This window comes from Notechis scutatus, chromosome 8 (genome assembly GCF_049901735.1).
Source record: "Notechis scutatus isolate UNSWTSFEM ecotype Mainland chromosome 8, rNotScu1.2, whole genome shotgun sequence".
In the NCBI taxonomy this organism is placed as follows: Eukaryota; Metazoa; Chordata; class Lepidosauria; order Squamata; family Elapidae; genus Notechis; species Notechis scutatus.
Window position 1 is genome coordinate 1,770,068 of NC_142016.1, and position 18,768 is coordinate 1,788,835.

General features: G+C 41.2%; 2 protein-coding genes across 9 annotated transcripts in view; one reads left to right on the forward strand and one right to left on the reverse strand.

Annotated features, from left to right (window-relative positions):
• RBBP4 (RB binding protein 4, chromatin remodeling factor) lies at positions 1 to 11,932 on the reverse strand. 3 transcript variants are annotated; one of them, XM_087970266.1, is made up of 12 exons: positions 11,600 to 11,932; positions 9,573 to 9,720; positions 8,324 to 8,469; positions 7,732 to 7,905; positions 6,220 to 6,335; positions 5,968 to 6,128; positions 5,689 to 5,815; positions 5,391 to 5,468; positions 4,827 to 4,903; positions 4,682 to 4,739; positions 2,692 to 2,802; positions 1 to 936 (listed from the first exon to the last, which is right to left on the reverse strand). In XM_087970266.1, the coding sequence occupies exons 1-12, from the start codon at positions 11,877 to 11,879 to the stop codon at positions 871 to 873; spliced, it is 1,542 nt and encodes a 513-aa protein (XP_087826392.1). In that variant the 5' UTR covers positions 11,880 to 11,932; the 3' UTR covers positions 1 to 870. The 3 variants fall into 3 exon arrangements, with proteins under 3 accessions (XP_087826392.1, XP_026529507.1, XP_026529506.1); XM_026673722.2 differs by lacking the exon at positions 11,600 to 11,932 and adding an exon at positions 10,879 to 11,153; XM_026673721.2 differs by lacking the exon at positions 11,600 to 11,932 and adding an exon at positions 10,593 to 10,738.
• TSLIG1 (tRNA splicing ligase complex subunit 1) overlaps positions 11,133 to 18,768 on the forward strand; it is an 18,567-nt gene continuing 10,931 nt past the window's right edge. For 5 of the 6 annotated variants that reach the window (XR_015750392.1, XM_087970269.1, XM_087970270.1 and 2 more), the window contains exons 1-3: positions 11,133 to 11,624; positions 17,000 to 17,024; positions 17,888 to 18,009. Coding sequence is in view for 5 of the 6 variants with exons in the window: in XM_087970269.1 (XP_087826395.1) it covers positions 11,537 to 11,624; positions 17,000 to 17,024; positions 17,888 to 18,009 (235 nt within the window). In the remaining variant the exon portion in view is untranslated. The remainder of the gene's footprint in view (positions 11,625 to 16,999; positions 17,025 to 17,887; positions 18,010 to 18,768) is intronic. The other variant, XM_087970272.1, reaches the window with a different exon arrangement.

Below are 18,768 nucleotides of genomic sequence, written 5' to 3' on the forward strand. Positions count from 1 at the left end.
TTCTACATAAAAAATGAATTTATTTTAGTTGAAGTTCTTTACAGAGTTCATGAAGTTACACTGGCTGCTGGTGAAACAGTTAAATCCACACAGCAAATATTTGGGGGTGGGGGGGGAAACTGAACTAGTTTCATCGCTCTTATGTATACCTGCTACCAGTGCTCAATTCTAGGAAGCTGGGCATGAGGTCTGCAATCTATCACTCAGCTGAAACACCTTTTACAACTTGGTTCCCAAGTTAAAACACAGAAACAAAAACAAGAAAGATAAAACACATTTCAAGAAAGAAAGCGACAGCCGAGCAATGTGCAGATATGTAGACCATCCCCAAATTATATTCATATCCTAACATCCTAAGATGCCTTATTGGAAAACGATAGAGGGAAGAGGATGTTGCAGAGAAACCTAGGAAGAAAGTCTTACAGCAGCTAGAGATGAGAACGAGGATTGATGAACCTGCGTTGGATTTATTTAAGCCAAGAACTTGATGATTAGAGAACAAAAGTAACTCCAACTCTTTTATTGGAGGGCATCAAAAGTATTTATAAGAAGAGAATCCCCTCTGCAACTTGTACTGCAACGGTTTGAGCATATCTTGTATTTTTTTAAAGATCACAAATTAATCTTATAGTTGTGGCAACAGATATTCACACTAGCATAGCTCACAAATTCTTTAGAAGAGAAATGGTCAAAAAGGCCAATCCGTCAACATTCAACAGCAACCTTTTACATTCTCAGACGAACAGCATTCACGAATGAGCGGCTGAATGCACAGGGTGTGACTTCTTTCTCTCAAATGTTGTCAATCTTAGGATAGTTAGAAAAGGCAGGAAGAGGACAGTAAGAGAAATAAGAAAAGGGGCCACGTGTCTAGGATCCTTGTCCTTCTGGATCCACACTTCCTTCAGGATCTTCATCGTTATATATGTTCTCAGCCTACATAGGGGATGAATAGAGAAAGAAGTATTGATTTGGTGGGCAAAGCATACCAATTCTGAAGGCAACTGTTAACTGTTCCAACTGAAGAGAATATATGCAGCTCGGAGTTGAACTGCATTGTCCTTGGTGCTCTCTGAGCTCGGTGGCTTGTCTGCAGACTTTCATTACAATTCACACCTTGACGTTACTTTGTTTACCCAATGAGGTACCATCAATGTGAATTGCAAGGAAATGCCTGCAAGCAAGCCACCAAGCTCAGGAAGCACCAAGAACTTCACAATTTTTAACCGTGTCACTGACAGGTAACATTAAGCAGCTTTAACATGCAACATTGTTTATCTGTCTATTGTAAGTAAGGATTCTATTCAGTGGTGGGATTCAAATACTTGAACAACCAGTTTGCCCAGGGTAAGGTTGGCCGTCATGGGATATGTGGTTCCACTGCACATGCGGGACGAGTCTCTTGCAATGGCCAACCTGACCCTGGGCAAATTGGTTGTTAAATTACCTGTCCCCACCCCCCAGGCTATCAACATGGATCCTGGGCACTTGCTGCTGCAATGGAGAAACTGGGAAATGGAGCTGCCGGCATGAGGGAAGGAGGAGGAGCAAGGAGGAGGATGGAAAGCGGCTTCCTTCCCTCGCGCAGGCGGCTCTTTTGCCCGTTTCTCCATTGCAGCGCAGTGCCACACCACGGAGCTTGCCCCACCCCCCACTGCCCAGATGCCCTGGCTTCTCCCAAACATTTGCCTACCTGATTGCCAGCTCCATCCCGTTTCAGGCCATCATGTGCAGGGAAACGTTCGTGGAACTAAAAAAAAAGTTCAATCAATTCCAAATTCGTGAGAGGTTTTGTTTTTTGCGAGAAGTAGGAATTGATTGAGCTTTTTTTTTTTTTTTTAGTTCCACTAACGTTTGTTTCCCTGTACATGACGGCCTGAAACGGGCTGGAGCTGGAAATCAGGTAGGCAAACAAATGCTTGGGGGAAGCGAGGGCATCTGGGCGCCAGGTGCTGAAACGGGCCCGTCTCTAGCCAGCATCTACCAGCACTTAAAACATGACAGCTTTCCACCTCTGGCCAGGAAGGGACAGTTGGCAGGGGCGCTTGCTTCAGCACCCTCCCCAACCCTCTGGCACTCCGCCGGCACTTTGGCCCCGGGCTGCCACCTTCTGTGCGGGCCCCAGCGAAATCCCTGGAGTTTTCGCCTGGGTAACGTGACTCAATGTTTCTGTTGCTCCCCTCTTAGACTTTTGGGGAGGGTCCCCCCCCCCAACTGGAAGGATGCTGAACAAAAACCAGATGTGTTCCAGAACACACAGATTTTTCCGGAATATGTCTAAGTGGTTCGCCAAACTCAGCAAAAACGTTAGGTATGATTAGTTGTGACCGGCTGAATCCCACCACTGATTTTAATATTCTTTCCTCAAACACCGGTGATAATTTCCTTTGATTAGCATAAGGAACTTTCAACAAACATACTCTAGAACAGGGTTGCCAAACTCACATTGTCACATGACGTATCGTGGCACTTTCCCCCCCTTTCGCAAAACCGGGGGTGGGCGTGGCCAGGGTGTGATGCACCCGGCCTTGGAACGCCACATTCTTTAGAGACATTGCCATAATATAGCTAATTCTAGGGTCAACACTGTTCATGCAAGGAATGATTAAAAGATTACAAACTAACCAAAGCAATGGAACAGTCAACTAAAATTTGCACTTTGGCTTAGCCTTGAAATAACCGAATACGTACCATCTGCCACACTTGCATTATATTGTCTTCTGATACAGAACAAATTACCCAGGGTTCATTGGGATTCCAGGAGAAGTCAGATATCTTTGCAGTGTGACCCCCATGAATGAACTAATATCAAAATCAAGAGAAAGTGACAAATACACAACAGCAATGGTGCATACTATCAGAAACAAACTTCATAAAATCCAAGAGACGTAAAACATATCTAGAAAACAGTAAAATATTGGCCTAGCAGTAAAGATGCTGGAGTTTTCTATTTTAAATTACATGGACATAAAAAGTCAACATGTGCAAAATTTATAGCAGGAACTGAATTTTTAGGCTCTAAAATAATCCCATTTCTTCTTCAATTTCTCTATTATTGATGTGGCTCTATGGTTTTTCAGAACTTACTCCTCAAAACCAAAATAGTTTATGGTATTCTGTTAAGACTGGGGATAGATCATGGAAAAGCAGTGAATTGTTTGGAGATTAACTTCCTGGAAATCAGAGGAAAAACTAAGGCGCACCAGACTGATACAACCTGGAGGAGAAATGCTACCCAATGTGACCACACTCAAAAGTAACTATAGGGTCCATGAGCAAGCATCATTCGACCACGCACCTTATTTTACTACCTCTTTTACTGTAGTGTAGATATGGAAAGCACATCTCAGGACAAAACAGATCATAACAGAAGGTGGCAAAAGCAAAACGTTCAGTCAGAGAGATTCTGGAATTTTGGGTCAAAGATGGAGGAGGGAATCATTTCAAACAGAGAAAAGAAACAGATAATACCACTGTGGCAAGATAGGAGGGGTCCTTGGTGGCTCTGAGCTTGGTTGTTTTCTTGCAGATGTTTCATTACCCAACTAGGTGACATCATCAGTGCTAGTAAGGAGTGGGGTTTGCTCTCAGTTTATATTCTAGTGCAGGAGTGTCAAACTGGCGGCTGTGGTCAGGATGCGTCATGTGCAGGCCACACCCACCACCGCTCTGCAAAGGGAAAGTCACGATACATCACGTGACAGCAAAGTGACGTGGTTTGACATTCGTGCTCTAGTGGCTTACCCTCTCAGTGTTGGTAGAGAGGGTCTTAGAGCAGGCGTCAAACTCAAAAGCCTGTGGGCCGGATCTGGACCACAGGGTGCTTAAATCTGGCCCGCAGGGCCGCCCTGAGAACAGTACAGGACCGTTTTTGGCCTTCAGAGTGCTACTGGAGGCTGGAGAGGCCGAAAACAGGCTGTGGGGGGGCTGCACTCCCCCAGGGCCCCTTTTGACTGGCAGAGGCACTGCAGGCCAGTCATTTGATATTTCCAGGCCAGGCCTTGAGTTTGACACCTGTCTTAGAGGCTCTTTGATTGGGCTATTTACTACTGGCTTGTTTGGCAGTTCCTTGACTAGGCTTATTGTTAGTCTGATGTTTATTCTGGAGTAAATCGATGCTCATCAGGGTGCTGATGGTTGGTGGGGAGAAGTTTTGATCTTTTGGTTCCCTTTTTGGCTTGTTGTCTCTTTTGAACAATTTGCAGATACTGTTTATGTCTATGGATGGCTAATTTGTCAGAGTGCCAGGCTTCTAGAAATTCCCTAGCATTTTTGGATTTGGCTTGGTATAGGTCAGTTTCCCAATTGAAACTATGGTTAACTGTGAAATTAAAGTTTTCATCATGTCTTCTGACTGCTAGTTGGTATTCATGGATGCATTCTGCCAGCCTTCTGCCTCTTTGTCCTACTTAGTGGCTGTTGTCGTCATTACAACAGCCACAAACACAGATGGCTCCTGTGTTTGTTTGTTTTTCCTGGGGCTTCTGGATCTTTTGGTTTACTTAGGACGTTCTGAAAGGCTTCAGTTGGCTTGTGTGCTACTCTGATGCCCTGTGGTTGTAGTAGTCTGTTGGTAGTTTCTGAGACGTTCTTGCTATAGGTTAGTGTTGTTCTTTTTAGGGCTTGTGTGGGTTGTGCTGTATTGGGTTGAATGGTTGAGTAGATTAAAGTGCCCACTTACCAGCAATTCAGGTGGACCATCTTCTGCATCCTCGGGAGATTGTTCTTCTCCAATTTTACTAGAAAAGAAGCAGCTGAATTATATGAAAACCATTCCTGATAAAAAAAATTTCATATACATGTCATTACACTAATTTGATGCTCACCTCAAATCCCAGACATTCAGTCGGCGATCAGTACCACTGGAGGCCAAAATAGTTTCATTATGTGGTGACCACTGAACCTGTGGAGTAAGATGATGCAAAACACATTGTTGTAGTACAGGCAGTCCTCACTTAATGACAATTTGAAACAGCAACACCACTGTGTGTTGCATGTGCATGTGACAGTGATGGATTTATAATCTCTCTTCCACCAGTGATTAACCAAATGTGAGACATTGCATGACCATAATCTATCTCAATTTTTATTAATCCTTCTCTAACTCAAATGCTACAACATACCACTTGGGGGACCGTCCTCAGACATGTGAACTATTTGGTTACAACAGTCTTATTTCCTAATCTTAATTCCATTCACTGGCTAAGTATTTGGCTAAAGAAAGCTTAATGGCGAGTAAACTATTGTGCACAACCCTTGAGCAAAAAAATGGAACAGTACATTAACCAAATGTTTGCTTTCCTTGTAGAACTTTTGAAAGATCTTCTTAAAAATAGTCAACTTGTCGAATGATCAAGAGCAAGGCATTCCATAACCATTACATGAATTACCTGAAATATTTCATCTTTATGTGACTCAAAGGAATGTAGCTTAAGTTTCAAGTTTCTCAGATCCCACAATGCAACAGTCTGTCCAGGAAGATAAAACATTTTGACAAATTAAAACATTTACCCTTTATTTCATATATAGCAGTCAATATAGTGCAATCATATGTCCAATACCTCAATACCAAAAAAAAACCCACAAAAAAACAAACAAACAAAAAACACAAAACCCTATGTACTATGGCTGATCAAAATAAGAGCCGTAAACTGAAACCAAACGCTGCACATAATTCTAGTTAGGTACCTTATCGGCTGATCCTGTAGCCAGGATGAACTCGCTGTAAGGATTGAAAGACAGGCAATTCACTTCAGCAGTGTGAGCATCTACCGAATGGCTTGGTTTAGAAGTGTTGTTCGAACGGGTGTCCCAGCTTAAAAAGAAAGAAAATAAATTCAGTTTGAGAAACTATTCTCATAAGCTAGTAATATATACATTATTGTAAATATGATTAACAAAACCCTCTTCTTTATAAAAAAATAAACCAGAAATTCAGTTTGAGATAAGGGATCCTGCTTTGCTTACATCATGAGTTTCTGATCATCAGCAACCGATCCAAAGAGAGATTCATGGAGCAAATGCCAGGAAACATCCTCTACCACAGCTGTGTGACCAGTGAAGATAGTTTTAGCATCCACCACTTTCCCTTCCTTTGGAACAGCACTTATGTCCCACAAGCAAATAGTCTTAAACAAGGAGAGAAAGTGTGTTTTGTTAGGATAATTTTACCTGGCAATTAATACATGTAATGGGATGGCTAAGGACGTAACTACTCACATGATCATCAGATGCACTAAGCAAATGTCCACTAAGATTTGGATTCCAAGACAGACCATAACCTTCTTTTTGATGCCCCCGAAGACGCAGATCTGGATTGCACTCCCCGGAAGGATCTACAAAGAAAGCAGTGGCTCAGCAAAAGCACAAATGTAATAAAATAATAATCTTTGCTTCTCATTTTTTAAAACATTTAACACTAGGGAATTGCAAATAGCAAGCATGTAACTTCTGTGAAAAGGTGTTAGCTTTAATACCAACCTGAAACAAAATTAAGAAAAATGTGGGATAGAAATGTTAAACTATGTCAACTGCATATAAAGAAAATTTGTATAAAATGTTTTACAGATGGCATTTTGCACCAACAAGATTAGCAAAAATGTATAAGGATAGATATACTAAATGTTGGAAATGTAATCAAACATCTGGTTCATATTACCATATGTGGTGGACATGTCCACATACTTGGTTGGAAAAAATGATGAAACATTTAGATATGAAACCAGATATATTTTTATTGGGCATTCTACCAGAAAAATATGTTAGATTATATACTTGATTTTATATGTACTAACTGCAGCTAGAATTGTATATGCTCAACAATCGAAGTGTGATGAGATCCCAACTGATGAGAAGATAATTAAGAAAATATTAGAATGTGCAGAATGGAGACACTAATGCTTACTATTAAGGACAAAAAAGAAACTACTTTTTGACATGGGACTTATTTTATCAATGGCTAGACAATAAAAACAGAAGTTAGAAAGGGACAGGATAAATGTTAAAATGGAAATTTGTTAAAATGGACAAACAAAATATTGTTAGTACAGTATTAATGTTATTGTGATACATTATTACAAACACTTTATGATTGCCTAAAAATAATTGTACCCAGACATTTGATTGAAATGGAATTTTTATATATTATACTAATAAAACAAATAAAACTTAAAAAAAGAAAGAAAACTTGACTGTCTAGTTCAGGGGTATCAAACTCGATTTCATTGGGGACCGCATCAGAGTTGGGGGGGCTTGGCCAGCTCAATGTCACTCATGCCGGAGGCACCTGTGGTGACCCAAGCACTCTGCCAGCGAAAACAGGACCCCAAGGTCTGTTTCTGGTTGCGATGGTCTCCTGCAACCTCACCAGTGAAAACAGCTTGTGAGGGCTGCGGGTCGCCTTCCCAAGTTCCGATTTTGGCTGCAAAAGAAAGCCTCCTGCAACCCACTGCCAGAGGCACCACTGGCTGGTTGTCCACAGTTTCCAGGGCAGCCCCGCAGGCAAGATCTAAGCATTCCATGAGCCGGATTTGGCCCGCAGGCCTTGAGTTTGACATCCCCTGGTCTAGTTGAACCACATAATTAAACTGTTACTCAAAATCCTAACCACTACCATACGTTTTTCAATGCCAGAATGCATACATGTTTATTTTCAAATAGTAATTATTTGGCCTATTATAACATTAAGACTATATTTCTAAACAGATGAAAGACATGCAAATCGGCAGAAACCTGGTTTAGATGGATGTTTGGTATAATCAAATACAAGAACATCACTGGATGGAGTTTTTGTAGCAATAATGCAAGGATTCTGAGGCATGTAACGGGCTCTATTCACTTCTCCTTCATGGTTGATCTTTATTTCAATTTCGATTTTTCCACTCACAGATCCAAAGCCGCCAAATTCTGGAAATAAAAGATAAGGTTTATAAGCTCGACTTTGTTGCTCATCAGAGGATATGAATTGAGAAAAGAAATATAAAATATAACAGCTAATGCAATAATACAATGCAGCATCCTAAAACGCTATTGCTGATTCCTAAAGTGTTTTCAAACAAATGTGCCATTAAAAGCTTTCCTTTGATTTACCATAAAGAAGTCAAAATCCTGACATTTCATATTTAATGTTACAATACTAATATTTTCTATCAGCTCATTATGCACCTAATACATACATAACTGATTGATTTAAAACCTTTTAGTCAATAAAACCAAAACAAGGAATCAGCTACTGCTAAAAAGTACACAAAAGATGCAATTGCACAAGCCATGTTTTAAACAAGAGGTCTAAACCCACAACTAAAAACTTAATTTTTTCTCTTACCTCCCTTTTCACTATCATAATGTGAGGCATCAAACTGGGCATCGTCATTGGGGAGCTGAACACTGGCTATCACAAGGTGATTTTGCTCATCGGAAGTATGGGTCCCAAGAACTAGCCGGTGAATACTGAAATCTTTGCCTTCAGGTCTGTAATGCCATTAAAAATGAGATTGGGTTGAACTTAAAAGAAAAAAAGAAAAGCTAGACTGATTAAATAGAGTCAGTGAACACTACAAAGAAAAAACATCCTTTGAACACTTAATGCATCCATAAGTAATAAGAATATTTTGCTAAGAAAATGAAGAAAGAGCCAAAAGCTCTGGCTATTTCGTACATTTTCAAAAACAAGGCAGACTTTCTTGGAGGAGGGGGGGGAAAGACCACCGAGATTTCTTCTGCTACAGTTACACTATGGCTCCACTGGGTAGAGGAGGAAATAAAAGCAGAATCTGCTTGCAGAAAAATCTGTTTGCCAAATTCTTTTGAGCCAAAGTACCATTCCACACAGGAAAGAGCTGTACAATAGAATATGGCTTAACTCTGAGAAGGCCAAGGCATTACAGTAAAGGTATGTGAGTCCCAAGAATGAGAGAAATAAATTCAAGTCCCAACTTCATTGGTTTAGCATTAAGATGAATTAGAGAGGGGCTTTGATAGCTTCCTGGTACATTGTAATTATAGGAAAGCCTGTCCCAAGACTCCACGTGATTCCTGTTTCTTGGCTATTCCTACCTTCAAGATTTGACTATTATTTTCCCAGGACTGAGTTAATTTTTCTGCAACAGCTACATTTTAGATTTTGTTTTGCCCAAACACTACATAATGGTTTAGCAAAACTTGTGGAACAAGATTTATTCTGATTTAAAATAGGTGTTTACGTTTCACCCTTGTTTATTATAGGTTAATAAAAACAGTTGCCAAAGAAAATTAAAAGTATGGTGAGGACTACTCTATACATTTAAATCTTACCCTCAATATACATGTTAGAACTTAATTCCTTTAGAACTTAATGCACTGTGCGTGAGCATCTGGTAAAGAGGACTAGAAAACTAAACACTTTTATAATTTTATGCTAAGGGAGGGAGCAAGCAGACTGCAAGAAACACATGCACACATGCAAAGATTATTGGTATCTAGAGTTAATAGGAGCAAGGTCTTTAAGTTACATTTATGCTAAATGCCTGTTTATTCAGAAGTCTCAATGTGTTCAATATTTATACATGCTTAAACTGTAATTCTTAGAAAATTACCTGGTTACATCAGGAAGCCACTGAGCAGTCAAGCTGGGCCATTCTAAGGCATGTGTCATTACAAGATCATAAAGAAAGGGGGTATTCTTTTTCCATATTTTATATTCTTCATTGATAACCCGTTCCTCCACTGCATCATCAAAGGCAGCTAAAATATAACATCAACAATGCAATCGAATTAATTTTATAGTTGCATGAAAACAAATTATTAGTAAAGCAAACTATTCAGAATGAGATAAGAGAGGAAAATACTTTTTATATATCATAGAAGTATTGATATATACTCACAACCTGCAAAATGCAAAAAATCTAGTTAATTAAACCTGCAATCCTATACTTATGTGACCGTTAACGTAGACAGGATAATTATCACCCGTATGCAGAGGAGCACATCATTTTTTTCTCTGTGGTCAGAAATTATTTTACACAACATCAGTGTTAAAGTTCCAAGTCTGCCGGCAATCTTTTTTCAGAAGACGGAACGCAACAGGAGGGGGATCAGACTGTCATTTTTCCTCCAAAAGACAACCGGATTCTGGCGTGCAGCACAACAAAGAGGCCGGGCTGAGGCCTCCATCTCGGCTACCAAGCGGCGACGCTTCTTCCTGGTCTGCTTCGTCTCAAGGAAAGCAACCAAACCGCGCGGAAGAGCGAGACCGGCTCACGGCGCTTCCCGCTGCCAGAGCAGCCGAGAGGGACACCCCCCCGCCCCGGCCCGCAGGAGCCACGGGGCTGCGCCGCCCAGAAAGGCCGGGCCGGAGGAAGGCCCAGCGGCCCCCACGTACGGCCTCGTAACCCTCCCGCGCCCGACGGTCGGCTCCCGGGCAGCCGCGGCACGAGCGTTGTCCCCCCGGAGGGCGGCGATCCGGGCTGCTGCTGAGGGCGGCGTGGGGTTACATTGCCGGGGAAATGGGGGTGGCGGAGCGCCAAACCGCCCCCTTCCAGGAAACAGGGAAAACAGTCGGGGAGCCCGCCCGCCCGCCCGCCCGAGCCAGCCCCGAGATTCCCGCCGGCCCCTACCTGAGCCATCGGGCAGCCCAGCCCGTCTCATCCCGGCGCACTTGCAGCCGCCGCTGCCGCCACCGCGAGACCCAGAAGCGCGGACACCGCCGCGGGGGAAAGAGTCAGAGCGGGCGGGCCCAGCGCGCGGGGCGCACCCTATTGGGCGGCGCCGGGGATACGGGGCGGGGCCAGACGGACAGGCGCCGGGATTGGCTGAGGGGCTCCCCGCCAGGGCGGGAAGGGAGTGCGGGAGCGGGGCCTGTTCCGGCGGAGTCCTCCCCTCGGGAGAGCGCGGCTCGCCTACCTTCCTTATCCGCCATGATGGCGACTCGTCGAAGGGGCGCGCGCGGCGGCGCGGCTCCCGGTTTCCGACGGCTGACTGCCTAGGCACGCCCGTTATCGTTTGGCGAGGCCGCCGCCGGTTCCTTTGCGGACGCCCCCCCCCCCTCGTTCGCCCGTCGCCTCAGAGCCTCAGCCGCGCGCGACGCGTTCGCGCCAAAGGCAGCCAATCGCAGACCCTCACCGCCGCGGCCTCCTCCGCGAATCACGAGCGCGGGAATGGCGGGAGGGGGGCGGGGCAGGAAAGGCCACGCGCGCGCCAGCTCCCCTGCCGCTCCCTCCTCCTCCCCCCTCCTCCCTCAGCGCGTCGGCCGCCATTTTCGTCCGAGTCCGGCTGGGCTGCGCTTCCCCGCGGCCCGTCCCTCTCTGCCCTTCGCTCGGAGGAGGCCGGGCCTTTCCCCCTGCCGGGATAGGTGGTCGGGCAGAAATCCGGCCGGGGAAGCTGCTTTGGAGGAGGCAAAAGGGAGAGCGGGGCCGAGAGTGTCGCCGTGAGGCGGGATCGGATCTGCCGGGGCTTGGATGAGGAGCTTGGGGTAGGAAACCCCCCCCCGTCCACTGGCCAGCCCCCAACCCAGCGCCGAGGGAGCCTCTGCGGGCGCCTCGGAGCAGAGCAGCCCGGCCCCATGGCGGACGACGAGCGGGACTACGACCTGACCGAAGCGCAGCAAGGGGTCAAAGCCAAATACCCGGCCATCCTGAAGAAGTACGAATGTGAGTCCTGCCCGGGTTTCGGCTCCCTGCCATGGGCGAAGGCGCGAGCTGCGGGGAAAGTTCAGCGGCCTCGCCTCCCCTGGCGCCAGGCCTCCTCCGCCCGGGGGACCCAGATGCAGGAGCTGCTGCTGCTGCTGCTGCGTGGACGGCCAGCGAGGAGTCAGGCGGTCTTCGCCTCGTTTCAGTTCCTTCATCGTAATCAGTTGCTTCTTCGCACTTGAATAATCCTTGGGGAGGGTTTGCTTTGTTTTCCATTGGTCTTTGCTCAACGGTGGCTTTGAGCAGAGGCCACCAAACTTGGCCGCTTGAAGACGGGGGGACTTCAACTCCCAGAATTCTCCAGCCAGCTCTGAGAGTAGAAGTCCACCCGTCTTTTTTTTTTTTTAATTTTATTGTTTTTTAAGACAAACATAGACAAACAAAACATAAAAACATCAAGCCATCTTCCATATATATACATACAGTGTGTCGGTTGGTTTACAGATTGTTTTGTGCTTCCATTTCGTAGTCTTCAATTACAATTACATTGTATATGTTTCTCATATTGTCAATCAAATATTAAATACATTAATATTATTAATCATTTGACTATACTATTATTCATGTTTTACAAGATAATCCATATTTTACTTAATTTGTTTTATGACAGTTCATATTATCACCCCAAATCTATCCTACAATCATTTTGTAGATATAATAAGAAAAAAATACATCTTTATATACTTATTATTTTCTAAAGATCTACATATTTAATTACCATGTTTTATTGTCTAACCATTGATAGAATAGATCCCAAATTTTATAAAATTCTTTATCATCTGATTTCAAATGTCAATCTACTCATTTCAGCACATTCCAATATTTTCTTAATAATTTCCTCCTGTGATGGTGTTTTCTCATTTTTCCAGTTTTTGGCAAGTACAATCCTAGCCGCTGTTAATACATTTACAATCGGATATTTCAATTCTTTACTATATATTTCAGGTAAAATTCCCAATAATAATATCTCTGGTTTCAAGTCTATATGCTTTTTTGTCATTTTTTTCCAACCATGTGTGGATTTTAGTCCAATATTTTTTGGCATCCACACAAGTCCACCACTTATAGTAATATGAGCCAGGTATCTGATGACATTTCCAACATTTTTCGGATTTGTTCTTGAACATTCTTGCTATTCTTGTGGGGGGGGAATGCCACCTATAAAACATCTTATACAAATTTTCTTTATATGCTGTTGACATTGTCATTTTTTAATTTAGAGACCACAATTTTTGCCATTTCTCTAGATCAATCCCATATCCAAAATTCTTCCCCCAAGCAATCATAGTTTCTTTAACTTGTTCTTCTAGTTTAATTTCTAATAAATATCCATACAATTTTTTAATCACCTTTTCATCAGTACCTGTCAAAGTTTTACCTAAATCAGTCAGTTTATCATAGAAACCTTCTGCTTTAGAATCTTTGTCATACCTTGAATTTGTGCATATGAAAACCAATTCATCTTTATACCTTGTTCCTCTAATTTTTGCATAGATTTAAGTTTACCCTTTTCATTCAATATTTCACCATATCTAACTGTTTGTTCCTTTTTATATATTATAGGACAGGAAAATGCTTCAATAGTCGATAACCAGACTGGAATTTTCAAATAACATTGCCTTTTCGTCTTCTCCCAGTTTAACTACAGAGACTCCCATATATAATGTCTTCGAAAATACCCCTGTGTTTTAGTTCCTTTATACCATAGAAAAGCATGCCACCCCAACAACAGGTCATGTCCTTCTAATGTCAACAATCTAGTATTTCTTAATGTTATCCAGTTGTTAACCCACATCAAATTTGTAGCTTGGTAATACAACTCCCAATTAGGCAAACCAAATCCTCCTCTTATTCTGGCATCTTGCAAAAGTTTTAACTTTATTCTCGCTATCTTACCTTGCCATATATATTTCAACAAATTTTATTTAAATCTTCAAAATAATCTTTTCCAAGCCTAACTGGAATTGTTTGGAACAAATATAAAATTCTGGGTAATATATTCATCTTGATTGTTGATATTCTCCCTATTAATGACAGTTGTAAATTTTCCCATTTTGCCAAATCTAACGCTATCTGCTGCTTAAGTTTAATATAGTTATTCTCTTTTAGTGTACTACATCTTGCTGTCAAATGTATCCCCAAGTACTTGATCTTATTCGTGACCTGGATTTTCAATAGATCTGCCAGTTCTTCCTTTTGTCTTGATAGCATATTCTTTGTCAAAATCTTTGTTTTATCTTTATTTATTTTCAAACCAGCCACCTTTCCATATGTCTCTATCTTTTCTATCAGTTTTGATGCTGTTTCTAGTTGGTCTTCTAAAATTAAAACCAGATCATCTGCGGATGCTTGAAACTTAAATTCTTCTTTTTTAATTTTCATCCCTTTTATATCCTTTTCTTCTCTAATATTTCTGTTTAACACTTCCAAGGTTAACACAAACAAAAAAGGTGACAGTGGGCACCCTTGTCTTGTTCCTTTTCTTATTTCAATAGAGTCTGTCAGTTCTCCCTCTTATCATTACCTTTATCGTTGGCTTATGATATATAGCTTCTATTGCTTGGATAATTTTTTTACCAAAGCCTATCTGTTCCAACTGTAGTAACATGAATCGCCAATTCACATTATCAAATGCCTTATGTGCATCTAAAAATATCAAAGCCATTTGTTTTTCAGGGTGTGCCTCGTAATATTCCAAAGTGTCCAAGATTACTCTCATTGTCTTTAATTTGTCTCTTTGGCAGAAATCCATTTTGATCAGGGTGGATAAAATTATTTAGGTATTTTTTAAGTCTTTCTGCCAATATTGAAGCAAAAATTTTATAATCTGCGTTTAGTAAGGAGATAGGTCTACAGTTCTTGATTTGTAACGGATCGGCCTCCTCTTTTGGGATAAGTGTAATATAAGCTTCTAACCATGATTTTGGTATCTTCTTCTTTAACATAACTTCATTCATAACTTCTAGCAATGGAAGGTTCAACGATTCTTGTAGTGTTTTGTAAAATTTTGCCGGAAGTCCATCTGGGCCTGGTGCCTTTCTATTGTTTTGCTTCTTAAGTGCTTCAGTTAACTCCATCATTGTTATATTGCTTTCTAACATTGTTTCAATCTTTTTAGGTATCTGGGGTAAATTAGCATTCTGTAAATACTCTTTCTTTGTCAATATTATCTTGTGTATATAGTTTCTCGTAATTGTTTCGTATAATTTCCTTCTTCTCTTTACTTCCATAGCAAACTTGGCCTTTATCATCTATTAATTGCAATATTTTCCTTGATTCTTTCTCCTTTCTCAATTTATATGCTAACCATCTACCTGGTTTATTTGCATCTTCAAAATAGTTCTGTTTCGCACCTCTGATTTTCTGTGCTAGTTCTTATTTTTCCATTAGTCCCATTTTATGTTTAATTATATCCATTTTTAACTTAATGTTCTTTTTCTGTGGCATTTTCTGTAGCTCTTTTTCAAGTCCTTTATACTCATCCTCTAATGTCTTAGAGGCTAGTCTTTTCGTGGTATTTCTTTTCCTTGTATAGTCTATTATCAAGCCTCTGGCATATTCCTTCATTGTATCCCATACATTCTGGATTGATGTATCTTTTTTTTTGTTTTCTCCAAAGAAAAAGGCCAATTCTTTCTCCATCCTCTGTATGAAGTCTTTTTCCTTTAATATAGTATTATTTAACGTCCATCTAGATCTTTTTCTTTGTCCTTTCCATTTAATTGTCATTGGATTGTGATCTGCCCAAGTACTTGTTTCAATATTTGTTTCTTGGATATTAGCTAACAATTCTGTTGACATCCATATCATATCTATTCTGGACCATGATAAATGTCTGTTTGAATACAAGGTGTATTGTTTTGTCTTAGCATTTCTTTCTCTCCATGTATCTTTTAAATTTATTTCATCTATCATTGTAAAAAAAGATTTAGGGAGAATCTTTCTGTTTTGCTTTATTGTTTTCTGTGCTGTATAGTCCAATTTATTGTCTACAATTCCATTAAAATCTCCCATCATAACTATATTAGCATAGTCCAGTTCGATTATTTTCATATGTAGTTTTCTATAAAATTCTTCTTGATTGTCATTCGGGGCATAGATTGCAATCAGGAGTGTTTTCATATTATTGTCCATTATTTCCACCATTAGTAATCTTCCATCGTCATCGGTATAGATCAGTTTCGCTGGGATAATATCTTTAATGTATAACACCACTCCTCTTTTCTTGCATTATGTCAAAGAAGTAAATATTTTCCCTAATTTTGGCTGTATCAACAGTTGTTCATGTTGCTTTTTAATATGTACTTCTTGTAGGCAGATTATATCAAATTTTAATTTCTCTAATTTATGGAAAGTTTTCCTTTTAACAGCTGAGTTAAGTCCATTCATGTTAATTGTAATCAGTTTTTTCTCTTCCATGGTTATATTTTGTAGTTAGGTTTAGCAGCTCTCGTAGATCTTAGTTCACGTTGCTCTTTAACTTCCACCTTTCTGCCTACTGCACCTTCTTCTTTTTCAGTCGCTATTTGGCAGTCCTCTTGGAATTCAATTAGTGACATTTCTTTTTCTGTCTCCTCTTTCCCTCCAAAATGTTCTGTATAAAATAATTCAGCTTTCTCAATTGAATCAATTCTATGCCTCTGTTCTTGCCATGTGAACATTAAACCTTCTGGAATCAGCCATCTATAATTCACCTCTTTTTTAAGTAGAATTTTAGTCAGAAATTGGTATTCTCTTCTCATCTCTCTCCTGGGTACTTGTTTCAGGACCACAATCTCCTTGTCTTTATATTTCTTAAAGTGGCCAAGTTTGGGTTTCTGGGGGTTGAAGTCCACCCATCTTAAAGTGGCCAAGTTTGGGGTACTGGGAGTTGAAGTCCACCCGTCTTAAAGTGGCCAAGTTTGGAGTTCTGGGAGTTGAAGTCTACCAGTCTTAAAGTGACCAAGTTTGGAGACCTCTGCTAAAAACCATCATTGAGCAAAGACCAATGGAAAACAAAGCGTGAAGAAGCAACTTAGTACAATTAAGGAATTGAAACAAGGCAAAAATTGTTTGACTCCTCATTGGCCATCCATGCAGGAGGAGCAGTTTGGGATTCTTGGAGTTGAAGTCCACCAGTCTTAAAAGTGGCCAAGTTTGGAGACCTCTGCTTTTTAGCATTGCTAAATCAATAGGTTTCTGTTTCCCAAAAATGTTGCTGAAATGTTGAATTTGAGAGGATTACATTTCCATTAGCAAATCAAAATTCTTGAGGTTGAGGCTTTATTGTGGTTTCTGTGGATCTCACCTTGATTTTAATTAATGGATTGTATGTGTTCTTTTTAAACCACCTTTAGATCTGGATCATACGGCTGATGTGCAGTGAGTATTTTTATTCAAGCATGTACTCTAATAAATGGAAGGAGGGAGGGCTAAGTTATGCCCATTCTTTCTCTAGTCTTCCGGAAAGAGGTTTTTCATGTCATAATCCCTCCTTAGTAACTCTAGCCTTATTGGGCTCTGGATATGCTAGACTAGCATTTTAAATCTGTCTACAAAGTGTTGTACCATGTTAAACTACTTATTCGTCTTGCTCCATACATTGTCCAAGTTCCCGTGTTAAACCATAAAATTTTATCTTGATTTGGTGTGTTTAATGAGATTTAATCAATTTAAGAGACTCTTAATTTGAGTCCATTAAATTAATTAAATTGAGTCTTTTATAATTTAGGAAATTTGTGACTGGGTTGTCAGGAAATTATGGCTTACAGAAATTATGCTTGGGATTCAACTGAAAATCATTCTCCAGGCTGGAACTTTCTCCAGTCTCCAATTCTATTTGTAAAGGGGAGGAACCAAATATGAACTCACTATCTGCAAAACAGGAGTTTATCTCCCTAAGATACACGTCTTCCCCCAAAGCTTCTAGCTAATATGGTTTTGTACTTGTTGGAAGACTACATAATTCATCTGCAGACTGGGAAGAAGAGTGGGTGGGGACAACGGTTTCTCTAAGGGGAAAGTTATTGTAGAGGTCATTGTTGAGCACATTGAATAGAAGCCACAGAATTAAAAGGGCATCTATTTATTTTCTATTGGAGATCTCAACGTATAAAGCATTTACCATTTATCCTATAAGTCAACTGTTCTTCCCGATAGTCTGGTCTTCAGATTCCTCATCTGTGTATTTTATTCTGATGCTAGGCCCACCCTACCAAGCAGAATTAATTCTGATTAACTTGTAGGTTGCACGCTTGGGGCGATTCCTTGGAAGAGGCATTTGAACAATGTGCTATGGCCATGTTTGGGTACATGACAGACACGGAGACTGTTGCACCTGTTGACACCGTAGAGGTGAAAGCGGAAGGTAAGAAAGCGCTGTTGGAGCCTGGCTGTTCTAATTGGGCATTTCCCCAGAAGTTTTTGCTCACAACCTCCACAGGCAGGAACAACTTTTAAGAAGACTGCCTTGAATTACATGAGTGGTTTTAAAGAGCAAGGTATTAGATGAAGACCTGTCAGTCAACCAGCCGAAAAGAGAGAGAAAAAGATTCCAGCACCTCTCCACCAGTAATTGCCAACCAGACCAGCATAAATCAGGGGTGTCAGACTCATGTTGTCACATTGTCGTTGCATGATGAATCACAACTTTTTCTCCCCTTCATTAAACCGGGGGTGGGCATGGCCAGCACGTGATGCATCTGGCCTGCAGGCCACGAGTTTGACACCCTTGGCATAGTTTAACTCCAAGGTTAACTTCAGACTAAAAATCAAGTAAACAAGACCCCAATTGCCAAAGAAACAGCCACCAGTAAACAGCCCAACCAAATAATCTCTTAAGACCGCCCCTACCCACCCACATCCACACAGACAGGCAAGACACCAGAATATAAAATGACAGCAAACCCCAATTCTTACCAGCACTGATGATGTTACCTAGTTTGGTTAATGAAACGTCTGCAAGAAAAGAGCAAGCACAGAGAGCACCCAGGACCTCTCAGATCTGTCAGTGCATGAATGATTGATTAAATATACGGATCTGCTTTTATTGTGTATTGAGACATTTCTCAAATGATCCCAAGGAAAACATCTGAAGTAAGGTCAACCATTTAGTCCTTCTCTGGCC